Source organism: Lycorma delicatula, chromosome 9 (assembly GCF_047948215.1).
Source record: "Lycorma delicatula isolate Av1 chromosome 9, ASM4794821v1, whole genome shotgun sequence".
Lineage (NCBI taxonomy): Eukaryota > Metazoa > Arthropoda > Insecta > Hemiptera > Fulgoridae > Lycorma > Lycorma delicatula.
The window spans coordinates 123,181,926-123,197,641 of NC_134463.1; the positions used below are offsets into that span (position 1 = coordinate 123,181,926).

General features: G+C 28.0%; 1 protein-coding gene and 1 long non-coding RNA gene across 5 annotated transcripts in view; one reads left to right on the forward strand and one right to left on the reverse strand.

The window, feature by feature from the left end:
* LOC142330084 (uncharacterized) overlaps window positions 1–15,716 on the forward strand; it is a 249,826-nt gene that overhangs the window by 213,058 nt on the left and 21,052 nt on the right. For all 3 annotated transcript variants that reach the window (XM_075375140.1, XM_075375139.1, XM_075375138.1), the window contains exon 4: window positions 14,826–14,883. In XM_075375140.1, coding sequence (XP_075231255.1) covers window positions 14,826–14,883 — 58 coding nt within the window. The remainder of the gene's footprint in view (window positions 1–14,825; window positions 14,884–15,716) is intronic.
* Window positions 1–15,716, reverse strand: part of LOC142330087 (uncharacterized) — a 166,510-nt gene that overhangs the window by 128,140 nt on the left and 22,654 nt on the right. The window lies entirely within an intron of this gene.

A 15,716-nucleotide genomic window follows, 5' to 3' on the forward strand; every position in this document is an offset into this window, starting at 1 on the left:
ATAAATAAATAAAATTTGCTAATAATACATAAAACATGCAAAAGATTTCTATCTGGTTGCAAAATAAATTATAATGTTTAATTAGTTTATCAATTTTTTTTTTTAATCCCTTGTATTAAAATAGTTTGTTTTTTCTCCCCAATAAAATATTTTATTCTCTTTTGATGTAAACATATATAAACATAAAAACTCAAAAAATAAATATATATATATATATTTACTTACAAAAGAAAACATTTTAAAGAATTCATTATACAACAACTTATAATTTTCAATGAAAGAAAATTCCTCTTATATATACCTATATAAATAAAAATGTAAATGGTCGTTTGTTCTTTGTTCAAAATCTTAAATCTACAAAAGTTCTTCACTGATTGCTTTGAAATTTTGACACAATTTTGCAATCAAATATGTACATGTTTTTATATAACGAAGATGTCATACCTGTGACAGGTAAAAACATGCTTTTTTTTAAAAACAGCGCTATCTGTTGGATGTAAAAGCAACACACGCTATACTAAATATTTTAAGATTCAATTTCAATGTTTCCAATATGTGTGTCCGCTATAGACTAAAAAACTACTGGACCGATTTACCTGCGGGGAAAAAGGTAAAAATCTAAAAAGGGCAAAATGGATAAAGGGAAAACGAGAAGGGAAATGGAAAGGGGAAAGGAGAAAAATAAAAGAGAACGGGGGAAATAGAAAATGGGAAAAAGTAGGGCAAAAAGAAAAAGGAGAAAGGGTATAGGGGAAAAGTTATATTTTGTGAAGCTCCGTAATGTTCATATTGTTAATGTTTTATCAAACTTTCAATTGTATTCATTTAATCTAAATATATACTCAAACCTAGCAATAGAAAAGTGTTGCCGAGTCAGCTAGCATACATATGTATACTATTATATAAAGAGAAGGGGTTTTGTTTTTTGTTCAGGATAAACAATAAAACTATCTGATCAATTGCAATCAAATTTTTACCCATGTTTCTTGGCATAACTGAGGTTTATAGATATATTTCATATTGAAAAAACATTAAAAACAACAATAAAAAACAAGATAATGCTTCACTACCACCGTACGTAGTATGTTGACTCTCCACCAGGTGGCGGATATGTTGCGCTAAGGAAACAACTTTTTACATATTACATTGGCTGTCCAATAAGTGGTGGACATGTTGTGCTAAATTGACTCTACTTAATCAGAATAGTATAAGCTACCAATAACTGTTAATTATCTAAAATTAGATTTTAATTCGTTTCTTTGATTATATATACATATAGTAGTTAGGTTAATGCAGTTATATTCAATTTCTCAGGTAATACGATATATTGGTTCTGTGACAGAAAATAAAAATTTTATTATTCAAATTTATAAAATAAAAAAAATAATAATAATAAAAAAATAAAAATACAAATATAAATTAAAACAATCTATGCTTAGAAATTAAATTAAATATTCTGTAAATTAATTGACAATGGACAGATTCTAGCGGAAGAGAGTTTTAGAAGTGTGTGCTAATGAATCCTTAAATAAAGAAAGAATAAAGTAAATAAAGAATTCTTTTTTTTTACTCCTTAATATTAGCTAATCCCTTTATTTTATTAATAAAATTAAATAAATAATAATAAGTAAATAAAAATATAATCTATCCATTTTGGTGGTATCAGTAGAGTTCTTTTTCTAAAATTATGCCGAAACAGAAGAGATGTAATGTTGGTAGAAAATCTACAGATGCGAAGTGAATGTCTACATCACTCTTCCATATGGAAGAGTGATGTAGATATTCACTTTCGCAAAATAGATCCTCTATTTAGGATCTACTTTATGATGCTATTGTCACATGGTGGTTCTGCGCAGTTCGATCAGGACATTGAGAGGTTGTTGACGATTTATTATGTATATAATTGTAGTTTATTGGTATAAAATGTTCAAATTACAACCAGGCAAATTAATAATAATAACAATGGTGATGAATACAATAATGATAATAATAAGAATAAGTGACAATAATAAAACAGTTAATGAACACAAACATTAATACAGTAATTACAACCACAATAATAGTCAGGATAATAAGCAATAAAACATAACATAATTAAAACAGTAAGCGTGATATAAAAACAGACAAAAATACATAACATAATCAACAAAGATAACAATCAAAATTATTACATGTCAATAACAACACATCAAACAGATACAGATTACACTTAAGACAGAGTTCAAAATAAATTATCGTTTGGAATTTATCCCAGAAAACTAGTATTCAGACCCATTAACAAAGAAACCGCCTAGTTTTAACCCTTTTTAACCACTAGTATTACATTAACAAACAATCTTATAAAATTCACTTACAAATCCCTTTTATTGTCTATCTTAACAGTTTATGAATGAAGTCTATTGCATTATTTTCATTTACACACTTATAGTTTTACTATAACTCACCAATAGTATTTCTTGTATATTTGAATTTACTCATCACATCACCTTAGTCATATCAAACTGGATACTCTCCACATTGGACTGCTGTCTCACGGACTCACACCTGTGACTCTCCATGCTGGACCATCATCATATGTCTCGCTAGACTGGTTCACAGAACTCTTTGCTGAATTCACACAACTCGCAGCCTCTCCTCGCAGAACTGCCCTTGCAGAACCGACATTGTAATGCCATACAGACTGGTTCGTAGAACTCTGCTGAACTGACTTTTAGCTGGTCTTACTGGGCTATTCATACTAGCCTCTTTACTTGTTGGACCAGACCCAACTTGAAGCATGAGAAAAGTCGAGTGAGGCTTTGTTCCCATAAATTCCAAGCCTGGTCTCTTCTCACCGTACAACAGGTATGCATCGTGTGTTAGCGGGCAGTATAACATACCTATTCTTTACAAAAAGAATAGGTCCTCCTTTTAGGTACTCCTTTTTGTTCCTTTCTGGATTCTCCCAATTATTATATTATTACGTTCATAATTGGAAGTAATCCGATACTCAGGCCCACTATAACGGTCTTGTTACACTATACAATATAGGAAAGCCACTTTAAAGTTCAGATCTGCTTTTGAATATGATCCTCATTTGGATTATATTAATAGTAAAGATTTACAAAACAGTGGAATGATTAAAATATGCAATCATTATTTGCAAAAGAAATGGAAAGATGAAGCACCTGGCATGTGCTGTTCTTGTGGAAAAGTTTCACTTCCTACACTTAATGAGCTACCAGAACCAATCAACAGTTTAGTTTTAGGATTTCATCCTTTGTTAAAACATTTTCTTGATAATGTTGGAAAATATAACTTTATTTCAGATGACTTCTTTCAGTGCTAAAAAAAACTGTTGAAGGGAATTTTATGCCTATGTTTAAAATTCAAGGTGAAGTTTACCATCGCATAGGAAGTTTATTGCCAGCACCTGGTGTTGACCACCAATTTTTACAAATTTACTTCCTTGCTGATGATGATCAAATTTCTCTTCGTACTATTATGGATCCAAACTTGAAGAAGAAACTAATAACAGCATTTCAACAAGTTTTGTTGGAACATAATAATTTGATCAGAGAGTTTAAATGCAATATTGACAATACACCTTTGGATAATGTGGAAAATTTTAAATTAATTCATTTTGATCGTGTACCTCTTACTCAGCATAAGTGTCACTATAATGCTCCAACTACTAATGAAGTTGCTGTTTTACTGATTGATGAAGATAAAGGATCTAGAGATAAAATCTCATGTTGTTGTGATGGTCAAATATGTGTGTCTGAGCTTCATAGCTCTTGTGATCCTTTACATTATCCCCTTATGTTTTTGAAGGGTGAAAATGGTTATTATAACGCTAAATAATAATGAACAAAATAAAACAGTTTCCTGCATGGTAGTTTATGCTTATCGACTTACAGTTCGAGATAAGATTGACAATTTTTTACATTATTACAGAAACTTATTTAATCTATATCGTTTTGACATGATGGCCAAAATCATCATTGAAAGATTAGCATTTACTTTTTTATTGGACAATTACAGCATAATTACATAAATTCTGACGTTGTTGTGATAGTCAAAAGTATTTTCATGTAGAATGTAAAAAAAATTAGTTAGAAAATTTAAGATAAAAAAAATACATATTCTTACATTTCATACTGCTTTAGCACATGCATGAGAGCAGTCTCTTTCTATCATTTCTGTGAATTCCTTATATTTTTTTCAAGAAGCTGGTTTCTAGTGAATGGTTTTTTTTTCATAAGGACCCTTATTTATTTTTTTTACACAAACATATTTTAAATAAATTAGAAAATTTTAATTAAAATAATATATAAAAAGTTCCCCCCAAAATAATAGTTATTCAATTCTAACAATTTTTACTTTTTGAAGTCAGTACCAAATTAAAAAAATTATAAGTTGTTAAATTTTTATCTACATTAAATGTACAATAGTTATGAATAAATTAAATTTAAAAAAAAAACTTAAAGAAAGTAGATATCTAGGCTGTGAGCAAAATGTGCACCATCTATCTTAGTACGATGTAATACTGACATGCATTTAATTAAAGCTTATGCTCATTCTGCAACGAGAGCACACTGGTAAGAATAAAACCAATTATAATATCTTACACTCCTCTGTCACCCTTGAAATTATTTTCATTCCAATAGAAAACTTTTGAACTCCTACTGTATTTTTAAGCTTCAAAGCATTAATTTAATTACAACTCATTTATTATGAACTGATAGTGAAATATTACTTTTGGATGTAATACAAGTACATTTATTAAAAATCTTTATCAACTAGTAGAAAGGGATAAAACAAAAATTGACTTACTTGCATATTGTTCAATAATAATTTACAGTCAAACCAGAGTTTGATGTTTTGAACAATTTTTTTGCAGTAAAATTCTTCAAGAAAAATTAATAATAATAATAATATAATCTTATAGCATGTTTATTGCTTAAAATTTGCCTTACCTAACTATTTTAATATCTACTACAGTAAATTATAAATAGAAAAATAATCAAATCTTGTTCATGAAAAAAGTTAAAATGAAACTGGATGCACGTTTCAATAGTTAAACAATCATCGATAATAATAGATAAAAAGAACTAGTAAATATAACAGGGGAAAATTAAATAAAAAATTGACAATAAAAAATAATCATTCACTTGTATTTTCTGTTGCGTTTACTTATATATTTGGCAACACACGCATGTAGGACCTGCAAAGCACAGAGAAAATGGCTGTTGCATCTCTCTAAGAACAAGAAGTTTTATGAAATATAAAAGTTGCAAATATAAAAGTAAGCATGATATGAGAAATTTTGGAAGTTTATAGTGAATTGTGTAAAGATGATGTGTTATATGTTGGTAATTGCCAAGAAAGATCATCTGTGATTATACATGATTGATTTAAATGATTCACATTATTAGAATCTATGACAGGTAGTAAAATGTCTGTAAAGAAGTAGTAATTGGCCAAAACATGCAGTTTGTTCCTAAGCATTTTCCATATTGGAAAATTTGATGAAGGGATCATTATAAAGATAGACAAAAACCTTTAACTCACCATAAAAATTGTCTAAGATGGACAGATTTATCGTAAAACCAAACCAAAAACAAAACAAACAAAAAATACAAAATAATAACGAAAAACAAATTTTTACAGTACTAGTTCCTGATGTTAGTCGTAATTAACTGATGTTAACCTAACGTAACAAAAGGAACTGATGTTAAGTTATGTAAATCGATCAACTGATCGATTCACTTTACATGCCCATTGTTAGTTAACTTAAGTGTTCAAACGCAAACTGTTGTATTAACAGTTAATAGTGAGTTAATTCAACCTGACTGATGCCTGGCGTGAAGAATGGACCACAAAGCAGAATAACCAAATTCCATGTATTACTCAAAAGCTTCCGGGTTTTGACTTGCCACATAAGACATGGTCAACGTTAAACAGAATATGAACTCAGCGCGGTAGGTGCGCCTATTTCCTGTATAAATGAGGTAAAATACCGATGCGTCTTTGCAAGTGCGGTAAGAATCAAACCGTTTTTGATTGCAAATTTTTGTCTGTAATTTGTGTTGTGGCTTGGTGCCATATGCTAAATAAATAAATAAGTCAATACTACATTTAAAGAAATTTAAATATTACAAACATTTTATATTTTTATTTAATCAGAATATAAATAAAAGATTAAATAATGTGTTGTTTTTTTTTATAAATCTATACATTTGTGTTTTTATTTTGTATTTATTTTTTTCAATACATATCTTCAGATCATATTCAGAATATGATCTGTAATACATTGATTTTTTTTTTACAGAAAAAAATCCAGTAAAGTTGTTTTATAAAGTAGTTTTTAAAAAACAAGTTATTATTAAAATAATATCCATAAAATTACTAAAACCAATTACAATATTGTACTGCTTCCAAGTTTGTTATATAACACATAACATCACTAGAAAAACACTACATTATTTATTTTACACAGAACGGGAGATGCCAGTTGGCAGAAAATTAAGAAGTTAAAAATAAACCCACAAGATTTTTATAAATATATTCCTTAACTTCATAGAAAAGTAATGAAAAGAGAATGTAAATAAACTTTTAAATTTCACAACAGTTTAAAAATAATGATTACTGTTCTGTAAGGAGAAGGCTGAATTCATTGATTTCAAAATTATTAAACAATAAAGTAAGGACAGACATAATAAGTATGTTCGTCAAAATTATACACATACACACATATGTTTTGTAAGTGTGTATTATAGTTCACCCTCAAAATTGAAAATGACCATTAAAATTTACTTTTTAAATACGAAAATCATTAAAAATAAAAATACAATTACGTTTATAAAAAAAAGCCTAAAAAATATTATAATTATAAAAAAAACTTCAAATATATGTCATATACATTAATATACTCTTTCTCACTACTATCGCCTTTTCCTTATCCATGGACTTTTCTTCCCCATTATTGGTTCGATTAATAAAGGTTTGATCTTATTGAGTTCTTCATGCTAATGATTAGGACCTGAAGAGCCTAAGTATCCTTGATATCTGGTAAGAGGCTGCCGATGGATTTACCTAAGAGCTCTATTTCTTGTCTAATCATGGTTACACACTAAGCCTAATGATTAAATTGCTTATCAAGTGAAGTTAGGATTCTTAATCCCAAGCAAAAAAATCTAAATGATAAATACAGCAATAGTAAGAGGCTTTGTAAATGAAACAAATTATGTTAAAAATAAAGCTATGAATGTGATATGAAGAAGATATATTACAAAACCAAGCATAACTTAGAATCTACTTTACTATAGATGAAAATTAAAAAAAAATGCCAAGAATTACATAACATTCCTAATTTTGTGGGGAATCTTTCCACCGGATCAATAAATAATTTTTTAATTAAAAATTTATCAGCATATATGGCTTGCATATAAGTAACGTAATCAAATTTCAAGTTTTTATGTTCATAAAGTTCAGAGATATGAGCATATATAGAGATGTCCTGCCAAAATTAAAGCGTTTGCATTAATGCAAAGGCTTTATGTGTTATTTTTGTATAAAAATCAAACATGAAATGCAACTCTGCATTTGAAACTTTTAAAAAACTTGTGAAAATGAAGTTTGAGCACTTTTAGGAGATTTTATACAACTAATTAACTATTCAGTCACGATAGAATTAGTAAAACTAGTAATATGAAATGAAATTTCAATATTTACAATATTTAGGAAAATAATTACAAATTTTTTTTGCAAGTATCACCGGTACCAAAATAGAAATTCAATGAAAAAAAAATGGACCTTTCACACCTCCTGACAGCTTAGATAGAATTAAACAATGTTTTAAAAGAATTAGGCTTTATACGATATAAGTCATCCAAACAACTTTCTATGGCAATCCATTCCTGGGTTATTACTCAAATACAAAGGCAAACATGAATGCGTGTGTGTGTGTGTGCATGTGTGCACACACACATTTTTGTAAATTTTTTGCCATGAGAGCAATATTTTTTTATCTATTGTATTCTATAATAGTTGAGAAAGAAAAATACATAAATTCACAACACTCACCATTACAGAATTAATAAATGTCAATCAATAATAAATATACAGTTTAAACTTAAATATAACGCATCCAAATAATTTAAAGGCAAAAAAATCAAATGTAGTACAAAAGTATATAAATTAAAACAATATAACTGTATATTTAATTTCATATACATTATACACATGTATAACAGAATATTTATTTGTTAATTGAGAAGCAAAATTTTGTAACAAAGGTATTGACAACTATTCCATAATACACAAACAAATTCAGTACACACTCATTCGTTAATATGTTGGAATACGTAAACACTACGTGAATCAAATTTATAATATTTATTAACAAACTCGCTAATCAAAACAAATAACCTTCACCTCCAAATTTATCATTAATGTATCATGATACAACAATGTATATTAAACAACCCAATTTATATCATTAAATTCCAATTAACAAAAATGAAATAAAAAAATAATACCAAATAATTACTAACGGTAAAATGTAAAATATAGAAATTATATTTATATAATTATTCCCAAAATTTTATGCACTCTATCACTCATTTAAAAATATAATGATCTAATTTTTAAAGCCCCAATAGTAAAATAAAACAAGGTTATAACACGATTTAATCTATTTAATCTTATCTGTAATACATATTCTATATTACGGTGCTTATCCTTAATCTCATCTATGTTAACATTTTTTAAAGATGGAAAGGAATACAGATTAGCTCAGGCATAAAAAAAGGCTGAGAAATAATTATATAGAATTACAACAAATTAATTCTATATTTGGCCATGATTAAATACTTTTAGGAACTGCCATGCTTTTTTACCAATTTAATGGATTTTCTAATAAAAATATGAGCAGCTATTATAAATGGTGAATGTGCTATCATTGGGTGTCATCATTTTATTGATTGTGTTAACTGAAAAATAAATAATTTTCATGTCTGTGTGTGTGTGTATTTTTTTTTCTAAAATAAATCTTTTCAAGACCCATATCCCTCTGTACTAATATATATTGTACGTATGTCCAACTTGATCCACCTAAGTACAGAAATTAAAAAATAAATAAGATGACACTTACCTTATTATTTTTTTTTCATTTATACAATAGCGCATTTATGGTAACCCACATATTCAATTGTAATTTTCGCTTCAAATGTTCATATTATAGTACTGTATGGATTTAAATAAAGTTGGATTTATGCACTATCATTATTTTTATCTGAATAAGTTCTGCCATCTACTGGAGCTTTTATAAGAGTGTCATCTTCATATTATGTCTGCAAGTTGATAAAGTTAAATTTCCTCTTATATTTATATATATCGTATTTCTCCAAAATATCTAAACTAAAATTTATTGAATTTAAGTTTTACAAATTACATATTAAGCTCCATAATACAATATATTGTATATAATAACAATACAGAATATGAAGATGACATACCTATAAGAGCTGCAGTAGATGGCAACACTTCAGATAAAAATAATGATAGTGCACAAATCCAATTTAATTTAAATCCATACAGTACTATATTATAAATATTTGAAGCGAAAATTACAACAGAAGATGTGGGTTACCACAAATACACAATTGTAAAAGTGAAGAAAAAATAAGGTAAGTGTCATCTTATTAATTGTTTAATTTCTGTACTTAGGTGGATCAGGTTGGATAATATATACAATATATACATAATTAAATCCTGTGCTCTGTAAATAGCTGATGCTTATTATACGAGGCAATATAAATGAAAAAAAGGTTCAATACTTGCATATTCTTCCCACATTACCTTCTGATATCTTTTTCACATCACTTCCAAATACTATTATAGAAAAACCACAATCTAAAGTAGGGAAAAACCATTTCAGGAAGAAGCTAAATATTCACAGAGTATCTTAAATCAGTCCTGTCATAAAAATAAAAGAAACCTCATATCTGTGTAATATAAATTTTAATGATACTGTTAAAAAAAGAAGACCTCTAGTCATACGGTGTTGTATATAAATGAAACTTCTTAAAGCCTTTTATATATATTAAAGTAGAGGGATTTCAACAATTAAATGTAAATACATCTCATTTTATTCAAACTACAGAGAAAAAGTATACATTATCTTTCACTTCAGAAGAACAAATCTCTTGCTCTTCTTAATACTTATTAACAATTTTTATCAACACATTCCACCATCCTGTAAATTATTCTATATGTAGATGATACCAGTAACATGTATCTTTGCAGATAATTAAGTCATAGAATTAGAAAATACTGCATTAAGAGCTCAAAAGATCACTAATCAGTTGAATTGTAACTATTTAAAAAAATGGATAAATTCATTGTGATGTGCTTCTCAGATAGATGTTATTTTGTTCAGAAACATCAATTAGTAAACTTGGAATCATTAAATATATAGCATCCTACATAATTATATTCCTATATGACATATTGCACATCATGGGACTTAAATTTTCAAGATATAAAAATGGGCTTTAAGATAATCAAGATAAAATAATGGATTTAGTAATTAAGAATGATTAAAATAAAATCTGATTTATATTATATTGGGGTTCTCCAAAGGTGAAATTGATTTTCAGAATACAAACATGGATAATTATTTACTATTAATAAATCTATATTTAAATATATTTTCCTAAGCCGGTAATTACATGCACATGTATATTACATATGCATATATATTACTTGAACTTGTATTGCATACAATTACTTGTTGATCAGTTATATTTTCTCTGCGATGTTTTATTGTCTGTATTCTGAAATATGAGGGATTTAAATTTGATTTCTAAAATTGACATGTTTCTATACTTGAAAATATGCATTAGCTTTGATGTATTAGATGTTTGTTTATTATATTTGTATGTTTATAAATGTTACTGGAAGATTAATGGCAGAAAGGCTCCTGGAATAGACGGAATACCTGTAGAATTACTGCGTAGTGCAGGTGAGGAAGCAATTGATAGATTATACAAACTGGTGTGTAATATTTATGAAAAAGGGGAAGTTCCGTCAGACTTCAAAAAAGTGTTATAGTAATGATACCAAAGAAAGCAGGGGCATTTGATAATGTAGACTGGAATATAATGTTCAGGATTTAAAAAAAATTAGGGTTCAAATGCAGAGATAGAAGAACAATTGCTAACATTTACAGGAACCAAACAGCAACAGTAATTATTGAAGAACATAAGAAAGAAGCCGTAATAAGAAAGGGAGTCCAACAAGGATGTTCCCTATGCCCGATACTTTTTAATCTTTACATGGAACTAGCAGTTAATGATGTTAAAGAACAATCTAGATTCGGAGTAACAGTACAAGGTGAAAAGATAAAGATGCTACGATTTGCTGATGATATAGTAATTCTAGCTAAGAGTAAAAAGGATTTAGAAGAAACAATGAACGGCATAGATAAAGTCCTACGTAAGAACTATCGCATGAAAATAAACAAGAACAAAACAAAAGTAATGAAATGTAGCAGAAATAACAAAGATGAACCTCTGAATGTGAAAATAGGAGGAGAAAAGATTACGGAGATAGAAGAATTTTGTTATTTGGGAAGTAGAATTACTAAAGATGGACGAAGCAGGAGCGATATAAAATGCTGAATAGCACAAGTGAAACGAGCTGTCAGTCAGAAATATAATTTGTTTACATCAAAAATTAATTTAAATGTCAGGAAAAGATTTTTGAAAGTATATGTTTGGAGCGTAGCTTTATATGGGAATGAACTTGAACGATAGGAGTATATGAGAAGAAAAGATTAGAAGCTTTTGAAATGTGGTGCTATAGGAGAATGTTAAAAATCAGATGGGTGGATAAAGTGACAAATGAAGAGGTATTGTGGCAAATAGATGAAGAAAGAAGAATTTGGAAAAATATAGTTGAAAGAAGAGACAGACTTATAGGCCACATACTAAGGCATCCTGGAATAGTCGCTTTAATATTGGAAGGACAGGTAGAGGGAAAAAATTGTGTAGGCAGGACACGCTTGGAATATGTAAACCAAATTGTTAGGGATGTAGGATGTAGGGGGTATACCAAAATGAAACGACTAGCACTAGATACGGAATCTTGGAGAGCTGCATCAAACCAGTCAAATGACTGAAGACCAAAAAAAAAAAAACTGGAAGATTTATTTTCTGTTTCATTTTGCTGTATAATTATAATAAATAAGATTATCTTTTTTATTTAACAATAGTATAGATAATGGTTTTTACTTATCAACAGATTTTAATAGTAGGAGGTAATTCATTTTATTTCAGTGACTGAAATAGCAAACATTTATCTCTAAAATAATAAAATTTGAATTAATTCTTCATAACAAATCTGTTCTGAAGAAGGAGAGATGTCTACCAAAATACTTGATGGAGAACATAAAAAAGAAAAAGCAGTAAATGAAAAAATTGAAAATAATTTATATAAAATAATTATTCGAGACTGCTACGGTAAAAAAGAGTAGCTTAATACTACTTAGTGGCTTCTAAATCTAGTTTTCTTTAAAATAGTTCGCTTGCAAGTCTACAAACTTAACCCAACGATCCTTCCATGCCTGAAAACATTTTTCATAGCCCTTTTTGGAATTGTGACTACTAATTATACTAACACGTTTGTCATTATATCCTCCCAGCTCTCAAATTAGGATTCTTTCAATAGCAATTTCAGCTTGGAGAACAACCAGCTGTTATAAGAAATTTTGCCTGAAGAATTGTGCTTGACAAAAAAATCCTGGATTAGACCTGACAGATAGGCGAGTGTATTGTGATGTAACTGCAACTTGCAAGATTTTTCACTGATCAGGGCATTAAAATAAACAAGTTTATGTGGACAATTGCTTTGTCTAACTTCTTTTTCCCTCTGACTGCCATATTGTATTTTTTCCTTCACTGATCAGGGCATCAAAATAAACAAGTTCATGTGGACAATTGCTTTGTCTCACTTCTTTTTCCCTCTGTCTGCCATATTGTATTTTTTCCATAAAAATCTATATCAAGAATGGTTTTAGTCATTTTAACGAATTTTTGTACAAATGTACCTAACAATACCTTCTGCAGAATAAATAAATAGCTTGTGCAATTATTACTAATATTAGAAATTATTATTCTTAATTCAATTAGTGCAAAAAGTGAAAACAGACACAAAATTGTCAGGCTGCATAATTTCTTGTCCATTCCAATTTGTCAGAATATATATTTATATATATCAAACAATAGTCTCTTGTTTTGTACATCATTTCATTAAGAACTTATTTATTTATAAACATAATTTTTATACTTATAAAAATACAAAAATATACTTCTCTGTGTATGTGATATAGAAGCTGTGTGATTTTGATAAAACATTTCAAAAAATTAACTACATTAATCTATGTATTGGTATTTCTTCCTCAGGGATAATACCAAATATCTTTTTCGCAATAATAAATAGTTTTACAACAGTAAATAAATTTGGACAGATTGTTGAAAAGAACGTGAGATGGTAAAGAAAAAAAAATTAAGACAATAATTACAGACAATTAAAAAGACAATAATTCAAAAACATTCAATTGCATACTGTACAGTAAACAGCACAGTGTGCTTTTACTAGTTACATCCTCTAATAAAAATAATTGGAATTGCTCATAAATGTGCAGCATCCTGTTTAAACATTTATATTTCCAAATAATTATAGTGTGAATTTGATCCTCTTTGTATCTAAACATAAAACAGAATCTGAAAGAAAATGTAGAAAATTGCCGGCTAAAGAAAATATATTTAAAATATAGATTTATTAATACCAAATAATTACCCATGTTTGCATTCTGAAAACTCAATTTGACCTTTGGAGGACCCCCAATATAATTTAATTTATAATTTAGATTTTATTTTAATAAGTAAAGGCAGAAGATTTAATTTTTAAATCAGTATTATACTTAAGATTTTGGTTAATAAACAGATACACATTAAATGAACAGATAAGCATAATGTTGATCTTAGACCCTTCAAACAGTCATCAGTTAGATTTGCTGAACTGTTAAATTTCAATCCTTGTTCCCAGCTAACCCACCGTCATTATGACAATATGATATTTAAGAAGCAGTCCAAAGTTATATATCTGATTAGAAAGCTAAAGAAGACAATTAAATCAAGTTTGGTTGTGTTTTACATGCCCTTTTTCAAAGCCATGCTGCAATGTGACCAGTTTGGGTGGATATGCTTACTTTGAATCAGTCTGCACTGCGATGCTCGACCTAAAGTAGTTGTTTATTACATTGCAAAAATAATTTTTTTTTAATTTGGGTGCTCATTAACATCTTTAATCATAACATTATATTTCCTTATCCTTGTTATATATTAGTGTATTTATATACATATAATATCATAATTATTAATAATGTATTGACATATATATAAAACTGATTTACATACATGTTGTTCCAACAAGATAAATCAAATAATTTCTGATCAGAGATCGATTAAGAGTATACGAATAAAGGATAAATTAAATAAAAAATTAGGGCTTATAATAAATAGTAGTAACAAAAAAGATAAAATAAGGAAAATAAATAAATAAAAACAAAATAAGAAACTATATGTTGAAGAAGCAAGCTAAAGATATAAGATATAAAAAACACATTTGTACCGTGTCTTTTTTTACAGTGAACCATAAAATCTCTCTAACTTTCAAATGTTTACGTGCAATCTAATTTAAAGACTTGAAATAAATTTAGTGTGTTACATGTAAAAATATACTTATAATAAAATTATATATATATTTTTTTATTACAGTTCCTATCAGCGGTAATGCTAAAGGATTATGAAACTGCACTAAAATACTGTAAAATGAGTAAGTATAAAATCTTTATTTCAGTATGTTCTCCATATTAAATTATTTAATGAAAAATGAAAAGAAACTTGAAAAATCAATATCATCTTTTGACTTTTACTAAAAAAATAAATCTTATCTAGACTTTTTGTCAATTTGTAGTTATACATTAAACATATTAATATAAAAAAAGACATATTGTTTCAATTTTCTCACAAGCCTGAATTTTGAGTAATATTAAATACATCAAATCTTTAAGGGATAATCATATTGCACAGAAATTTAATTATTACTACTCTGCAGGTGGTACAGAATCTGTAGTATGTATACATTACTATAATTATGCAGCAATCTCTTACATGTTGACACCAATGTGAGAAAAGTTTGATGATGTTGCTTTGTTATTAATATACACAAAATAAAGTCTCAAAAAAATTGTAATATTAAGTAAACCTTAATATCACAATATTAAGAAAAAAAATCCCCGTCAATAATCAATAAATCTGTAAAAGAACACTGGTGAAACACAACTGACAGTTACAAAAAATTGAATCATACACACACACACACACACACACACACACACACACACATACACAGAGAGAGAGAGAGAGAGAGAGAGAGAGAGAGAGAGTGAGAGAGAGTATGTGTGTATGTGTGTTAATACATTCAGAGGAAAATAACCTGGCTACTTAACATATAACTGTGGTGTAATCTAATATTCTACTAAAAAAATGAAGCCTAGCTTCAGTACCATTTAGTTTTTTTATTCAAAAATATTATTATACCTCTTATAATAAAGTATGCTCTTTCCAGATTTTAATCTATATAAAATACGCTTTATAACAGTTAAA